The sequence below is a fragment of the Megalopta genalis genome, chromosome 5 (genome assembly GCF_051020955.1).
Source record: "Megalopta genalis isolate 19385.01 chromosome 5, iyMegGena1_principal, whole genome shotgun sequence".
Lineage (NCBI taxonomy): Eukaryota > Metazoa > Arthropoda > Insecta > Hymenoptera > Halictidae > Megalopta > Megalopta genalis.
In genome coordinates, this window is record NC_135017.1 from 21,773,844 (window position 1) to 21,790,228 (window position 16,385).

The 16,385-nt window shown below is 38.2% G+C and overlaps 2 protein-coding genes across 3 annotated transcripts in view; one reads left to right on the forward strand and one right to left on the reverse strand.

Moving 5' to 3' along the window:
• The window catches only part of LOC117219774 (alkaline phosphatase), a 445,727-nt gene that overhangs the window by 134,816 nt on the left and 294,526 nt on the right, over positions 1-16,385 (reverse strand). The window lies entirely within an intron of this gene.
• The window catches only part of LOC117219775 (caspase-1), a 108,068-nt gene that overhangs the window by 53,350 nt on the left and 38,333 nt on the right, over positions 1-16,385 (forward strand). For both annotated transcript variants that reach the window (XM_033469199.2, XM_033469200.2), the window contains one exon: positions 620-876. In XM_033469199.2, coding sequence (XP_033325090.2) covers positions 620-876 — 257 coding nt within the window. The remainder of the gene's footprint in view (positions 1-619; positions 877-16,385) is intronic.

The window sequence follows — 16,385 nt, forward strand, 5'->3', positions numbered from 1 at the left end:
TTACGAGCGACATAAAAAGCAACGGTACACGGCGCACCAACACCCGAAACTTCGGTACGCGCGCGTTCTCGGTCCGGTGTTTCAGCGCCGGCTTTTCAGCCCTGTATAGACCGGCGGCCACGAAAATCGCGCCTGCGCCGCTGCAAAAATATGCGCGCGCGAAATGCACGAGACCGGAGATTTAGAACTTTTTGGGATTTAGAGGTTTTCTCGGATTTAGAACTTTTGGGGATTTTTTCCGAATTTAGCTGTTTTCTTCAGGTTTAGAACTTTTGGGGATCTTTTTCGAATTTAGCTGTTTTCTTCGGGTTTAGAACTTTTCGGGATTTTTTTTCGAATTTAGCTGTTTCCTCGGATTTAGCTGTTTCCTTGGATTTTGCTGATTTCTCGGATTTAGCTGTTTTCTTGGATTCGAAGGCTATTCGGAGGCCACCTGTCACGAATCGAAGGCAATTCGGAGGCCACATGCCACGATTCGATAAAATTCCGTCGACCCTTAACACATCGACGTAGCAATAAATTACACAGGCGTAGCACTAGCGCAGGGAAATTCAGAGCAACCCGAAGTTTGGTATTTCCGGGTGAAATTACTGTAATTCGTCGCCCCTTTTTTTTGCAGAGAATCCATCGAGCCACCAGCAGGTCCAGAAGGTGTTATAACTCAAGTGCCAGTGGACTCCGAAGTATATCACATGAACCATAAAAGAAGAGGCGTCGTTCTAATCTTCAATCACATCAATTTCAAGAGGATGGCGTCGAGAAAAGGCTCGGTTAAGGACAGCAAGGATCTGACGGAGACGTTTAACCGACTCGGCTTCGAAATCCGAGAATACGTCGATACTACTGTTCCAACGATCGTGTCGATTCTGAAGTCCAGTGAGTACACTACTACGACAGCTAAAATTTATACTTATTTCTGAACACTTAAGTGCTTGCATATCGAGATTTATACCTGTACCGTCTCAGACAGATTATGATTACTGCGTCAGAGTCGAACGTAAAAAAGAACAGCAAATGATAGTAATAACGCAGGTGAATATTTTTTAGTTATTATTTTTTCTTGATGACACTTTTATCAATGTATAGCAAATTGTCCCAAATTTTCCTTGAGCTTATACACAAAAATCGACAGTTTGGGAAGAGGAGATACGATTATTCGAGCCTTGCACCTCGTTCTTAGAATTGTTGTCAATCGGCAACTATAAAAAAATGAGACGTGAGGCTCGAATAATCGTATTGTGCAATTTGTTTATAACCTGAAGAAAAATTGGGTTGAATTTATTATAATTATAAGGTTCTTCTGATTTAGATAACACCAAACACGACGTAATTTCTGCAAGATTATGTCTTTCGAAATTGACTTCACATAAAAAACATAAAACGTACTTTTCATATTAACATTAACTTAAATTTGTAAGGCAGGCTAGATCGAAATTTTTGGTATCCTTGATTTATTTTGGCACGTGGAATTCCTACTCTGTCGATTGTGTCGCGATTTCTGGCACACCCTGTATATACACACGAGCGCGCAGCTCGCATCAGTTTAAATAATTAAACCGATGAAACGTAACAAATTACAAGAAACAAGAGGAAAGCGATACCGCATCAGAGTTTTTATTCCCAACGATCCGGCCGACGTGTAATACGATTTTTCGAGGCGAAACACGTTTTATACGTGCGCGCGCGCGCGCGCGGTGACAGCTTTTAATCATTTTTCTGCGCTGCTCGTTAAACAGCGCGTAATTCGCGACAACGGACAGAGGCGGATAATACGCGCAATAATTCATTTTGGCCGTCTCCGCGTAACGAAATCGCGTTTTCATTATTTGAATAACATCGCTTTGATACAGTTCGGTTTCTGTTTTGACAAGGACGCGATTACATGCATTCCTTGATGAATAAAATTACTATATGCGGCGGCTGGATTACAGAGAGGAACGATTAGCTAGAATTACGTAATGAAAGTGACGTGCACGGAATTAAACGAGAGAGAGAGAGAGAGAGAGAGAGAGAAGGAGAGAAACAAACAGATCGTTTTGAATACTGTCCAATGTAGAATTGAAATGCTTGCAAAGTGATAATTAGTTTCAAAAAGAGCTTTTATTCAGCTTAAAGAATGGAATGAAATAATAGAATCTGATCTTGATCGTTTTAATTATTTGAAAATAGTGTGTTCATTTTTTCTCAATTTTTCTAATATTTGCACTCTTATAGTGAAATATATATTTTATTTATTTTTATATGAAATATATATTTTCTGGACTTATTTTTGCCACGAATGCACGAACTATGTAGTCTAATAATTATTAGACACGAGGATGTAGTACACTACTTCGTGAAACGAAAGAGGAAGTAACTATAACCTAAAAATTATTAAACTTTGTACAAAAGAGTTTAACCATTTTCATGCTGCGTTCATTTTGAATTGCGAAGACTCTAGTTTCTGACATTTAAATTTCATTCCATCGAGGGCATTGTTTTCTTAAGAAACAGAAGCAAGAATTTGAAGCAATCTTTTTGTCTTCGAAATTTTCCAATGGACGCTACAAACAATTCCAAAAGTTTCTGCAGCCGATCTGAAAACTGATTCACTGACAACGTTGCACTTTACCAAATGTTACAACAGTTTTTGCCGACCGTCAGAAACAACCCCAGCTGACAGCTCTGTCGGGCTCGCTGCCCCACCACATCGTTACGGCCAAATTTGAACAATAACTCTCCGAAAGATTCGACAATTCTGGCATCGACAAATTCAGATTTTCCATCCCCGTCGTTTCCAGGTATCATTCGACCGGCGACCCCTCAAATGATTGTGCTCTGCGTTCGCAACGCCAAACCGATACCGCAAAACACGTCCGTGCAGCACAACCAGTAATGCACTATAAAGAATGTCTCTTTGTTTTTTATTTTATTTTTCGACAAGTTTTATCGATTGAAAATGGTTTTCAGTCGAAAAATGGATCAGCGACACTCCGATATCCGAATATCTCTGACTGAAACACGATTTTAGTGCGATGGCAATTAAACGAACAAAATAGTTCTGGAGGTTATATATATATAACTTTATATATATATATATACTTTTATATACTTTTAATCATTAATATATATATTTATATCATTAATATATATAATAGTTCTGGTTCTCTTCGCGTTTTTTACTCATTTTAATTATGCTTATTTTTTAATATGCATGAGAAATGAAAAATGAGAAAAAGTATTTTTCGTTCGACAGGAAATAGTGTCGTATTTTGACGTACCTTTTTCAGTACATATATTTTATAATAATAACAAATAGATACATTATCGATTTCTTGTTTTAAGAAAACATTGACACTTTTCCTTTATTTCTCTTCCGATTAAAGACACTCGTACGTCATCCTGAAATCCAAATTGTGCCGTGCTTTGTTATTCGCATTGTCATTTTTCTACAGCTAATTTGCAGAATCCTTATTCATCTGAACATTGATGGCCATGCGCTGATTGGCTTCCGAGCCGTCCGTGCGTAGATCGAAATATTTTAACACGGTTATGGTTTCCTGTCGGTCAAAGTATAGGAATTAATTCCCGTTGACTATGTTCGATCCGCTGGCAGTCGGCTGGCAACGGGCAGGATGTTTTCGAATTCTTTTACCGCGCCGAGCTGCGACATTTCCATAAAATTCGCATGCCGGAGGGAGTCCCAGAACCTTTGCCCGACAAATCGTTGGTAAACCGTGGATAACGGGGACAGAAGCGGAATCGTGGTCGTCGGAGGAACGTCATGTTGAACAGTTTGTTTGAATTTTCTCCTCGAATATTCGTCCATTCAAATATTGACACAATAGACGACGCGCTGCGACGCTGTCCGAAATGCATTTATCAAACGCTTTTGTTACCGTTTTACAAAGATGTTCTTACAGTATCGGGGAACCGTGAAGCTCGTAAATCGTGCGTCTCTAAATTCCGTGCACCGCGACACGGCGGCCGCCGCCAAACATTTTATTTAAAATGACTTTAACCGAACATAATCGCGCGACCATTTTTATCGCTGCGATAGTTTTTATTTATTGCTCGGTTGATTTATACGCGGACAGCGAGTACAACTTAGAATAAACCGATGTTGCGTCGATACGAATTTCCCTCGTCGATAGCACACGGCGTTATTAATAAACATTAGCACATTTTGTGCAACGCAAGGGATACGCTCTCGTGATCGACAGGTTTTATGCATTTATGACAGACGCGGTTGGACGAAATGCAAAACCGTGAAGAGGTTTGGTAAGTCTGGATATATTGTTCAATTATTGTTAATGTATTGAAAGAGAAAATACATTTTTATTCAGTCCCTGTTTCTTGTAATTAATGCAGAACATTTTTTATTCTGCGTAAAAAAGAATGTGACTTATTAAATCGTGACCAAGAAGCAAGAATTTATTAACAGCTTCTTTACAATCTTTACAATCTTTTCAATCCTCTATTACACAATCATTCTATATGGAATTGTAAAAGAAATGAGAAAATTGGACTATCGACCTAATTTAAAAGAGCAAGAAAGACGCGTGTTAACGACGTCGAATAAATTGTTACAGTTCTGTAACAGTATCTGTTATTAAACGACATTAGTTCGTGTATTAAAGCAAGCAGACAATTCACGAATAATAAACAATCAAAATTTCCACCGCGTTTACTCGAATGCGGTACCGTTTGTTATTAACATAGTAACTGTAATCCACCCTGAGTCTCTGAAGCTAGAGAAGTCGATGCGATTTCGTAATTTGAGCATGGATCTGATTTACATAATAATGAGGAAACGATACGATTAATGATGCCGCATTACAGACTAGTTGAACATGCAATGGTTGATATGGTTATCATTGTGCACGCGCTGACCGTCCATACGTAGGAAAATATCGTTCTACTGTTCGAATTATTGAATTGACGTGGTTAGAATGCCGCGGTTTCATTGTCTGAATGGTGTTTAACAGACCAATATTTACTGCATCATTATTGAACCAATGTAATCAATTTAACCAATGTAACCATCGGTGTAAGGGTGCATAATAATCGACCGACCGGTTACATTGCGAGTATTTTCGCAGCTGTGGTAAAAAAACACGACAGAATTCAGTGAGATGAACATTTTTTTAATAACTGTCAAGGTTATGTTTGTCTACGATGAAATTCACTGAGTTGGTCAGTTTTTAGGGTACGTGTGAGTGTTACAAATACTGTGGTATTTTATGAAAGTAATAAAATCTAACATTTTATAGTGCATAATCTTCTACAAATGAATCTGATAATTTTTAATATGTTTAATATTGATAATTTGTGACATCCAAGTAGCAGCAATCGCAGTTTCAATTCATTTATTTTTTGACGTTTGACTTTGCTTTACATCACGCTTTTTAATGAAATTTCTGCTTACGGAGGTCCAATATTTTGAGGAAAGTAAATCATTCAAGTTAAAGAATAATAGGTATAGCTGAAGTTGTCAATTTATAGACGTAAATAAATTATTTCTTATTTTTTCTGTCGCAGTTCGCCTACATTGAGAAACCATAGTAATACCTACACCGACCCTATCGAATTTCTGTCTCCATTAAATGGACTTTAACCGTCTGCTATTTTCTTATTAAATGATATTTTAATTTTATATGATATTTTATACGATTTTTATATCTTTCGATGGATATCTTTGGAAGCCGCACATAGAATACATTGTTTCTAAGCTCGCTGTACGAAATGATTCTAGAAAATCGAGTTTGAAGAGTCGATGGTTGCATGTAATATTGGAACAGGATTTGATAATGCTGTCTGCTCGTGAGTTACTGCACTTATTTATTGCAACCACGTTATGTTGTGCACCTGAAATAAATCTCAAAATCAATTTTCTTCGAAATAGAGTCACACATAAAATATGTTTGCCATGTGTTCCCTATTCATCTTTGCTCGAGGAGTTGTAGTATGCATTCTAAATATATATATTTGCTATCTACTCTTAAAAAATATATTGAAAAGATAGGACCGCTCCATAAGCTTGCAGTTTGAAGCCGACAACAAGTGCATGGAAAGTCAAAATGATCGAAATGAACGATCTCTATTCTTTCCTTACAGTTACTAAATTCGCAAAAATCATCCTACATGAAACTGTTTAATAATTCTCTCCGCTAAAGCATATATTACAACAAAAATCGCAGAAAGTTCAACCAGATCCAATTTCGCCATTGCCACGAGACGAGATGCGCGCGTTAGTCGCGTTTAAGTCTCGGCGGTTTGGACGCGAAGCATCGTCAATTTCTGCGAAATCGGAAATTTATTCTGCGAACGGCCTGCAACGGGCCACTGTGTAGGTACGGTCTCGGCCGGGTCCGCTCTGCTAATAAACTTCGAACGGGTCCCTTTTGTGGGGGACTTGGCGAGCGGAAAGGAGGTGCTGGACGCCGCTATTTCCCGAATCCGGTCGCCTCGATGGGGATAACAATGTCGCCGATGAATGAGGCTACAAGAAGTTGCACAAACAGTTTTACAATGAAACGAGCTCATTAAACGTCTGCCCGCGGGGGAGGCGGCCGGTTCTCTCTGAGGTATAACCGGCGGAGACAATCGCGCGAAATATAGACGTGAGCGGCGCAGCCGAGCGGAAAGTCGGGGATGATCACCGAACTTTATAATAAGCGAGGAAACTTTTCATATTCTCCCCCTGGTCGGAATGCGTCGGGATATATCGCATTCAGTTTATAACTGTTCCTCGGCACCCTCCCCGCGTTTCTTCCCTCTTCATTCTCTCGTCTCGTGTCACCGCCTGTCCCACCACCTTCGTCCGCGCGGACAGTCCCCGGACCCGGCCCATTCAACCCGCGGTTCGCACCACCCCTCCCCCCGAGACTCGCGGAGACAATTGCATTTCGCCGGGCACTTCGCGACGACTTAGATCGAAATGTTATGCAGCGAACTCCTTCGTAATCCGCGATAATTAAAACCGAGAGCGAGCGGCCGACGCGGAAGCGCGCGGCTTGTGTCGGCGAGATCTCGCATTTGAAACAATGAGTTCGCGCTTTCGTTCGCTCGTTCGTTCGATCGGCCGGCACCCGGAGCTGAATTACCCCGATTGTCTTCTTACCCTTTCTTCTCGCCCGTTCGCGACCCCTATTTTTATCTGACGTTACTGGGTCAACCGGTGAATACACGCCGCCATGTTATTTTCATAACCGGGCTTTTAAGAGCATTAAGAATCCACGCTATTGTTGTACGGTTCATCTTCGTTCGGAATTTTTCGGAAATAAGAGATCCGCGCTTTGGGTATAATATTTCGTTATTATTATACGGTCTTTACCGGACGATGGATCGCGAACGTGTTTTATTCAGGAAATTAATTTCTTCTTATTGGAGGTGATTTTATTGAATGTGAATTTATTATTATTATTATTATTATTATTATATATATATTCTTTATAACATATATGATATATTATGTAATATATTATTACAATATATATGATATATTATATAATATATTATTACAATATATATGATATACTATATAATATATTATTACAATATATATCACGTAATGTATTATTATAATATATATAATATTATATATTATATTATAATATATTATTATAATATATATAATATATCATATTATATTATATTATAATATATTATTATAATATGTATAATATATACTATATAATATATTATTTTTATATTACTGGACTATGAAAATTGTGTGAAACAAAAATTGTTCGAGTCGATTGTAGACAATTGAGATTCGATTAAAATGTGTTTCTCCCGGCGCCAGATGCAATTTGCATAGCTGATCGATTAGTGTCTGTTGGTCTCCGACACTACTACCACGCGCACAGATTGTAAATCGCCTTCGGGGATAGTAATTTTGCAAATAACTAGTAGTCCCGTAGTACCACGTGTACGGGTGGAAATTCTGCGAATATAGTGCACGGGGTTATTGTGCCACTGGGGTGAGCGAATATCGGACCCGTTAACTGCTGCGTCGATTCTTGAGGTTTATGACACGTTAATTGCTATTGAGTTTGAAAGCCGGGACACGCTCGGAGTGCTCGTGTGTTGCAAAATTTGCGGTCTTCCCGGTCCCAAATTTCCATGTTAATTTAGAGATGGCCTGAAAACTCTGCTTATCGCGTCATAAAAAGAATGGAAAAAAAGCGAAAATATTAAATGAAATATTCTCAAAAATTCAAAGAGAACATATTTGCATTGCACTATTTTTATTCTCGTTTATAGTTTCACGTTAACAATAGATACAGAATGACATAAATGTTCGGAACAGTTGCTTGCAATTAATTAAAGTGCCAGACGTCATCTTTGTTGATTCTTACGATAAATCGTTTCGTACTTGTTTCGGCTTTCATCGATCCGATCGCAGATAAAAAGTATTTAAATAACTATTTTCTTGTTCGCGTCTCCAATTCGTCATTTTTGTTCTCCATGTAAAAACGATAGACAGCGAGAAAGAACGTAAGCTGAAACACGGCGCGGAACATTGAAATTTACGAGGTTCCTCGAAATGATTGATAAGTCAATCGTTCGAGTGCTGGAAAATTTGTGACTATCGAGAAACTTGCCTCGATGCATTGATGTTGACTTGCAACACCATGTTTTCTTTTTTCTTCTTTTCTTTTTTTTTTTACACCGGCCGCGGCGTCGATCGCGGAACAACCTAGCCGGAATTACTTCTGCACGCTCAAACAAATCGAAAATACCGAATAAAATTCCTCGGTTGCGAGGCACATATCGCGCGGAACGAACAAAAAAAGTCGAACTAGACGGTACTACGTGTTGAAATTTCCGTTTTTATTGGCAAAACAGGGGAACGTGATTCTTGTTATTTTTAATGCTTCGATTCGTCTGACAATGGTCCGCGTTCAGTTCGGTACATGTTACCGTTTCCTCAGTTTCACGGGCTGGATTCGGACCTGCGATTTTGCAGCAACTTTTTCCATCTATCGGTTCAACGATGCTGAAATCGTTACCTCGCCATCAACCATCTCTCGTGCTCACACGTTTCACAGAAAAATTGCTTAAACGCGCTTGTGTTCTTCGACTTTAGATTCCTGTTGCATTGTGTTGAATTTATTGAAAATATTAAAAGAGGAAACATTTTGCATTTAGCGTTTGCATTCAAATCCTTACAGTTGGCCCTGATAATTTGATTTTAATTAAAAATATGGATGCACTTCATTTGACAACGTAATCTTAAATAAGAACATGTACATGGTTTACTTGACAACATAATTTTAAATAAGAGCACGCGTATTCCTCACTTGACAACATAATTTTTCATTATGGACATGTTTATACTTCACTTGAAAACATAATTTTTCATAAGAACATATCTATACTTCACTTGACAATGTAATTTCAAATAAGAACATGCATATACTTTACTTAACAATGTAATTTTAAATAAGAACCTGGATATACTTCGCTCGACAACACAATTTTAAATAAGAACATGCATATACTTTACTGGACAATATAATTTTAAATAAGAACATGTGTGTATATACTTCACTCGAAAACAAAATTTTTCATAAGAACATGTCTATACTTTACTTGACAATGTAATTTTAAATAAGAACACGCATATACCCCACTTAACAACAAAATCTTAAACAAGAACATGCATAAACCTCACTGAACAATATAATTTTAAATAAGAACACGTATAACATTCGCCTACAGTACCAAATTACAATAGTAACACATTTATTATTACAATTAATTATTTTACTATTACTTTTACTTTATTACTATATTTTTTTTACTATTATTATTATTATTACTATATTACAATTAATTATTATTATTACAATAGTCACACATTTCAATCTACAAAAGCGTCTAAATGAGAACTAGATTTTCAAAGAATTCGTATAAAAATGTAATACAAATAACAATACACGATACAATACAATAATAACACATATTCAACGCCTTACAATCTGTTGAAATCAACATTAGATTGTACAACGAATTACATTCAGCGGATCCTCCGCTACAATTCGGCGAAAGGAACAAGGTCAAACATTTCGTCGGCTGTCAATCGCAGAATTCTTTTTTATTTGCATGGGAACGCAGGGACACGGATTCATTACGGCCGGCAATATTTTTAAGCGGCGGCCCGTGAAATCGATAATCCTCATTGCTCCCGAATGGGACGACAACGCCAGAGCCTGTCACCTCTCTTTTTTTTCTTTTTTTTTTGTCCGCGCCGGCTACCGCCGACGGTGTAAACTCGTCCATATAAACACCGGTATTTTTTTCCCATCGTTTTGCTCTAGCTCATCCTCGTTCATCCTCATAGCCGTAACACAGCCAGTCGGCGGCGAACGAGTAGTACACGTATAACGTTTCCGAGATCGGACCCAACAAAAACAAGGCGCATACCTACACGCGACTCTTATTTGCACGGCAAACAACGTTCCGCCGGGTTTCCGTCGTGCGGGCGGGCGACGAAAACAGGGGACCGGTGCGGCAAATTGTTAAATATTCCGTTGCGCGAGCTGCGAATTTCCTCGCGACGTCTTTAATTCGCGGAAAAAACGCGCGCGGCCCTGCTTGATTAACGAAGTCGCCGCCGAATTTGCCGTTCAACGATCCCGGGTTTAACGCGACGATACGGAGGTGTGTTATCAACGTGTTGCGCTCCCGTTGAAAATGACCGTTTCCCACCGTTTCGTTTTCGTAAAATGTTTCGCGAACATTACAAGACCACGTTCTGTGCTGGAACACGCGCGACTTTCGTTGCCATGTACAGGGTGTTCCGGGTGAAAGGAATCGCTTGAGAATTAATGAAAGTGTAGTTAATTCTCGCCAATTGATGCTCATATTGTGCACAATGAGATGGACGATTTGGGAAGAGGAGGTACGATTATTTGAGCCGCAAGGTTAGTTTATTTTATTATGCTATTGTGTTATTATAATGTTATATTACTATATTACTATATTATTATATTATTATACTACTATATTACTATATTATTACATTATTATGTTATTATATTATTATATTACTATATTATTATATTATTATATTACTATATTATTATATTATTATATTACTATATTACTATAGTACTATATTATTATATTATTATATTACTATATTACTATATTATTATATTATTATATTACTATATTACTATAGTACTATATTATTATATTATTATATTACTATATTACTATATTATTATATTACTATATTATTATATTATTATATTATTATACTACTATATTACTATATTATTACATTATTATGTTATTATATTATTATATTACTATATTATTATATTATTATATTATTATATTACTATATTATTATATTATTATATTACTATATTACTATATTACTATATTACTATATTATTATATTATTATATTACTATATTACTATATTATTATATTATTGTATTGTTATATTATTACATTATTATATTATCATATTATCATATCATTTTATGGCTATCGATTATCAAGAACTATAAGAATGAGTTACCGAATAATTTCCTCTTCCCAAATCGTCCATTTTTGTGTACGATCTGAGCATCAATTGGAAAGAATTTACTACAACCTTTACATTCTTATTTAAACAAAAACGGAACCGTATTCCTATATTTTCATCCACTATTATTTCCGACATAGAAACATACAGATACGTTGTTTCGTTAAGATTGTGTCACGCTGACAAAAGGGAGGAACGCGAGTACATTTCCAGTATTACACCCTGCTGCGACGGGTTCAAGTGCAAACGGTTGATACAAGTTGCTTATTGTTTCGCGGAGCGAATGCATCGCTCGCGGGCGAACTGGTCCCGCATCGATAACATTTAAGGGCGCAACAGTGGATTTTTATGAAACGCCGTGTAAGCGCGCACACTTCGGACGAACGACGGTTTGTTCGCGAACGGTTCGCTCGTGGTGGAAATCATTCCCGGTATGTGAGCACGGCGTCGAACGAGGTGCAAAGGTCCGAACACAATTACTCGCGGCTTGCGTAACGATACATGACGCGATTTAATAATTCACTTCACGGCCGACTGCTTGTGTCATGGCGCGGCACGCGTTAAGGGTTGTTCATATTGGCGCTGCGCCAGGAAACGTGATAACAGGCAGTTTGTCAAGGATGTGTTTGATACACGATACGACGATTGTACCGTTCTGATCACCCGTTAAATCGGCATTCCGACGAGCGGACGATTCTATTCTTTATTTTGCGAAGAAAACCGCGCGATTCCAAAGATGTTAAACGTAATCGTTAGATTCGTGCATAATTCAACGCGAATTAAGGTGCATCGTACGAAAACGTTTCGGTTCGACTGAGATTTTTTTTCGCTTATTTCAATGCTCATTTAGTTAGCTTTATTTTTGTAAAAATTGTAAAGAGAAATTACTTGTTCATGGATTGTTTGAAATTGTGAAACTGTAAAATTTATACAAATATCTGTGCCTTAATGGAACAATGATTATTACATTGAATTTAATAGTTATTTAATTCTGATTTATATATGACTGAAAGTACACTCTACTGCCTTTATTGTTTGTACAAATACATTAGTTTGTACAATGAGTTATTTACGAATTTATTTTTGACGAATTTACTTTAGAAATTTACTGTATGAATTTATTTTATGAAACTATTGCATGAACTGGCACGAAACGTAAACGATATATCAGTGTACCACTTTCAGGAAAAGATAAAAGTAATAATAATAACAAACAATTATTCACACAGTAATAACAAAGTAGATCTAATAAGTACATAATACTATTCCACAACAATTCGCAACTCCAATCATGAATTAATGGATATTTCTAACATTGTTTAACGTTCCCTCTTCGAACAACAATGCGCATGATGCGATGTAGACTTATAATTAGCAGTTTTCAGTTAAATATGCAAGCACTGCTATTGCCTGTGTATTCAATGGAAGATGTTTGCAGCTATCGATTTCGGGGATAGAGCCGGGTCGTAATTATTGTACGGGCAACCGCGATTAATTAGGCGTAAAAGTTTGGTTACGCAAGCAGCACGGAACATCAGCGTTTTCAGCCGCTGAAATTCCTGCATCCGGAATGCATTTCCCACGATTCGCCGGCGGTAAAATAAAAGTCCCATAAAATGGGAACATCCGTAGGGTCGGGAAAACACTGTTTTACGCGTTCGAAAACGGCTCGGAATATGTAAAACGTACGGGACGTATCGGTATCGCGATGTTTGCCGGAGTGTTTGTCCGAAGCGGAAAAATATTAGATTCTCCCTTCGATTTTTGTGCATTAAATCGAGTACGAAGAAATATTCGTGCGTTCGTTTGCTATGAAAACAGTATCGGGGCTGGGAGCAGCGGGCAGGGGAACCGTAGCGATTGCAGCTGCGCTTCTTTGTCATGGATTTAGCGGAACGTCTCGTCCACAATTTCTGCTGTGCAACGCATAATTTTCAATGTCCAGGTCCTGGAAAACTTCGCCGCGCGGATACGCTCGGAAAAACTGGTGGAAAGGGAATTCCCGGAACGTTTCTGCGAACTCGGTTTCTTACGGCGACAAAGTGGCCATCATATTGTACAAAAGAAACTTTTCCCGACGCCCGCAACACTTTCTTGATATATCCAGCTAACTTATATACGAATGGCTTAGAATCATAGTGGCGTAATTTATACATAATTTATACTATATTTATACGTAGTTCGATCATTTTAACTATAAGATTTTAAACAATTTTCCAAGCTTTTGTCAATCTCTTTTTATGTCCACTTCAATCTAATTCAATCTAATTCTTGAGAATTCTCAAATAAAAAGAATCTAATTCTCAAATAAAACTAGCCTGACAATAAATACCAAAAAGTCTCAAAAACTCGTCAGCGCAGATGGTTTTGATTAGATTATATTATTTATATATTGTTTTATCAATTTTAATTACGTTCTTCTTTCGATAGAAAATTTGATCGATGAAAATCTTTGATCTGTTTCCTAATCAAATTTCACAGCAGCGCAACGATGTTCATTCACATTCGACTTTGTATAACAAAATCACATAAAAGAACTCTTCCGAGGGCAAAGGGTTAAATCGTAAAAAAAAAGGGTCAGTGTCACCCATGTGTGACCGATGCGGCACTGAACGTGTCGGAATAAAGTTTATCCGACGTGATCTAAATGACGTATAGCTGTATTAGTGACAAAAAAAAGCGATGCTCATGTGGACAATATAGAAAGCACGTTCATCGTGAACAATAAACCGGCATCCATGAAAAGCCCGCGAAATCGGAACAATCTTAATAACGCACAGGAATTTAAAAGTCCAGATTCATAGCTGAGATTGCGCGTTTCGATCTTTTTGTAACTGGTAAACTCGTTCAAAGTTTTACGCTTGCGGTGCTATAAAAATGGAGTTTTTAATTCCGGTACAAAGAGCCGCGCAGCAAAAATACACAGAGTCCTTTTTTTTTATTTCTACATCCCGGCCACAGGATTGTTTCTGTTCGTTAACCGTTCGCGGTGTATCCTTTTGTTCGAAAAAATGTTTCGAAAACTCCGGTTTTCTGCGTCGGCTGTCCTCCGGTCAAATGCATCTTCGATGCATTTTGTTGGACCCGGGCATTTTTGCGTTCCGCGAATCGGATCGGTCGCTGGCCATGCGTTAGAGCTGATTCCCAAACGACTGGAAACCAAACGACGAGCCGCGATCGGCCGATGATGCGCGCGCATCGCGCGGAATGGTTTCCGATCCGGGTTTTGAAAAGCCCGATGGGACCGTAGCGTTATTTATTTTCGGGCATGCAAATGTAGAACGATTATTGCCCGCAGATCCGGACGGCCATTGTAAATCGTGTAAATCGTTCTTCATTGGGCGGCTCCGCGCAATACTGTTCGCTGTGTTGCGTTTTAATGCCGGTGAAACGGAATGAGAGAACCTTCGCGATACGGTAATGTCTCTCTAATTGACGCCCAAATTGAGCACAAAAATTTGGGAAGAGGGGATACGATTATTCGAGCCTTGCGTTTTATTTTTATAGTTATAAATTGTCCACAATTATAAAAACGAGCCGCAAGGCTCGAATAATCGTATCTCCCCTTCCCAAATTATCCATTTCAGGGGACAATCTGAGCGTCAGTAAGGGAGACATTACTGTACTTGTCGCGTCGTGAATCGTATTCGTCGGTTCAAATTTCGGTCACTTCCGTTTTCATACGTCAAGACAAACTGAAATCGTTGGCACAAATTTTGATTATTTTCATCTCAAACTTGCCATTTCAAACGAATCTTTAGAAACATTGCAGAATGTTATTCTCGTACCTAATACTTTGTAGATATTTCCTTTTTTATGCATGAAGAAGCATTTAAATTGTTGTGTGCCTATCAAATTTTTAATTATTTCTGTTTTTATTTCAAGCTTACTATTTTCGGCGAACGATTCTTTTCTAAATATCGTGACATGTTATTTTTGTAAATAACATTTTATATAATAATTATTTTTTTTTTTGACACGTCGAGAGGAATTCAGATCTTTGCATCAGTATCCAATTCTTATTTATTTCTACCGTCGACTCAAACAGATCATTTTAAATTATCAGAATGAATTTTGTTCTTGCAATCATTACTATATCATTATTTTATTCTTTCGCTTCGTTTACTTTTGAACAGAAAAATTAATAACCGACTCCATTCATCTAATCGAGGATCATCTCTCCTGTACATGCACAAAATACGTACACATTATTAACGTTAATAATGCTATTAATAATAACATAACATTAATGATCAATATAATCAATTCGTTGCATTCTTTCAGAAGAATTAGTAGCATCCATTACTAATACATAATTAGTAACAGTGTCTATTAGTGTCTATTACTATCGTCACGATTTCGTCATTCACCATCTCGCATTTGTTGCGAATGCATAAAACCCGCGGTCTAGTTATAATCCCCGGCACCCCATAACAATGAACCCAGTATTTCTGGTCGCATCCGGGTCGTCGACCGTAAAGAGCTAAACCGTTTCGTCGGCAGTGCTGTCGAAAATCGGCCAATTTCCTGTCACCGTCCCGTACGCCAGAAAATCGTGTTCTGCCTTCGGCTGGTTGTTGAACGCGCTGACAAACAAGCGTGTGTTTTCTCGTCGCAAGTCGAACACCCCGTGCACCCGGTGCTATACCGTTTGCTCAATCTCCAGTCTGCAATTCTAGGCGGCACTCGGGTCACGGAGCGGCGCGGAGGGGAGGGGGGGTCTCGTTTGTTCGCGCCAAGGGGTGCGTTTCAGCGGCTGCTTTTAACGTCAAGCCTACGGAACGAATGTGCGGAGCGGTCGTGCAACGCTGCGTCGAGCGTGCAGGAACCACTGTCCTCGGTGCACTGGTTAGTCGAT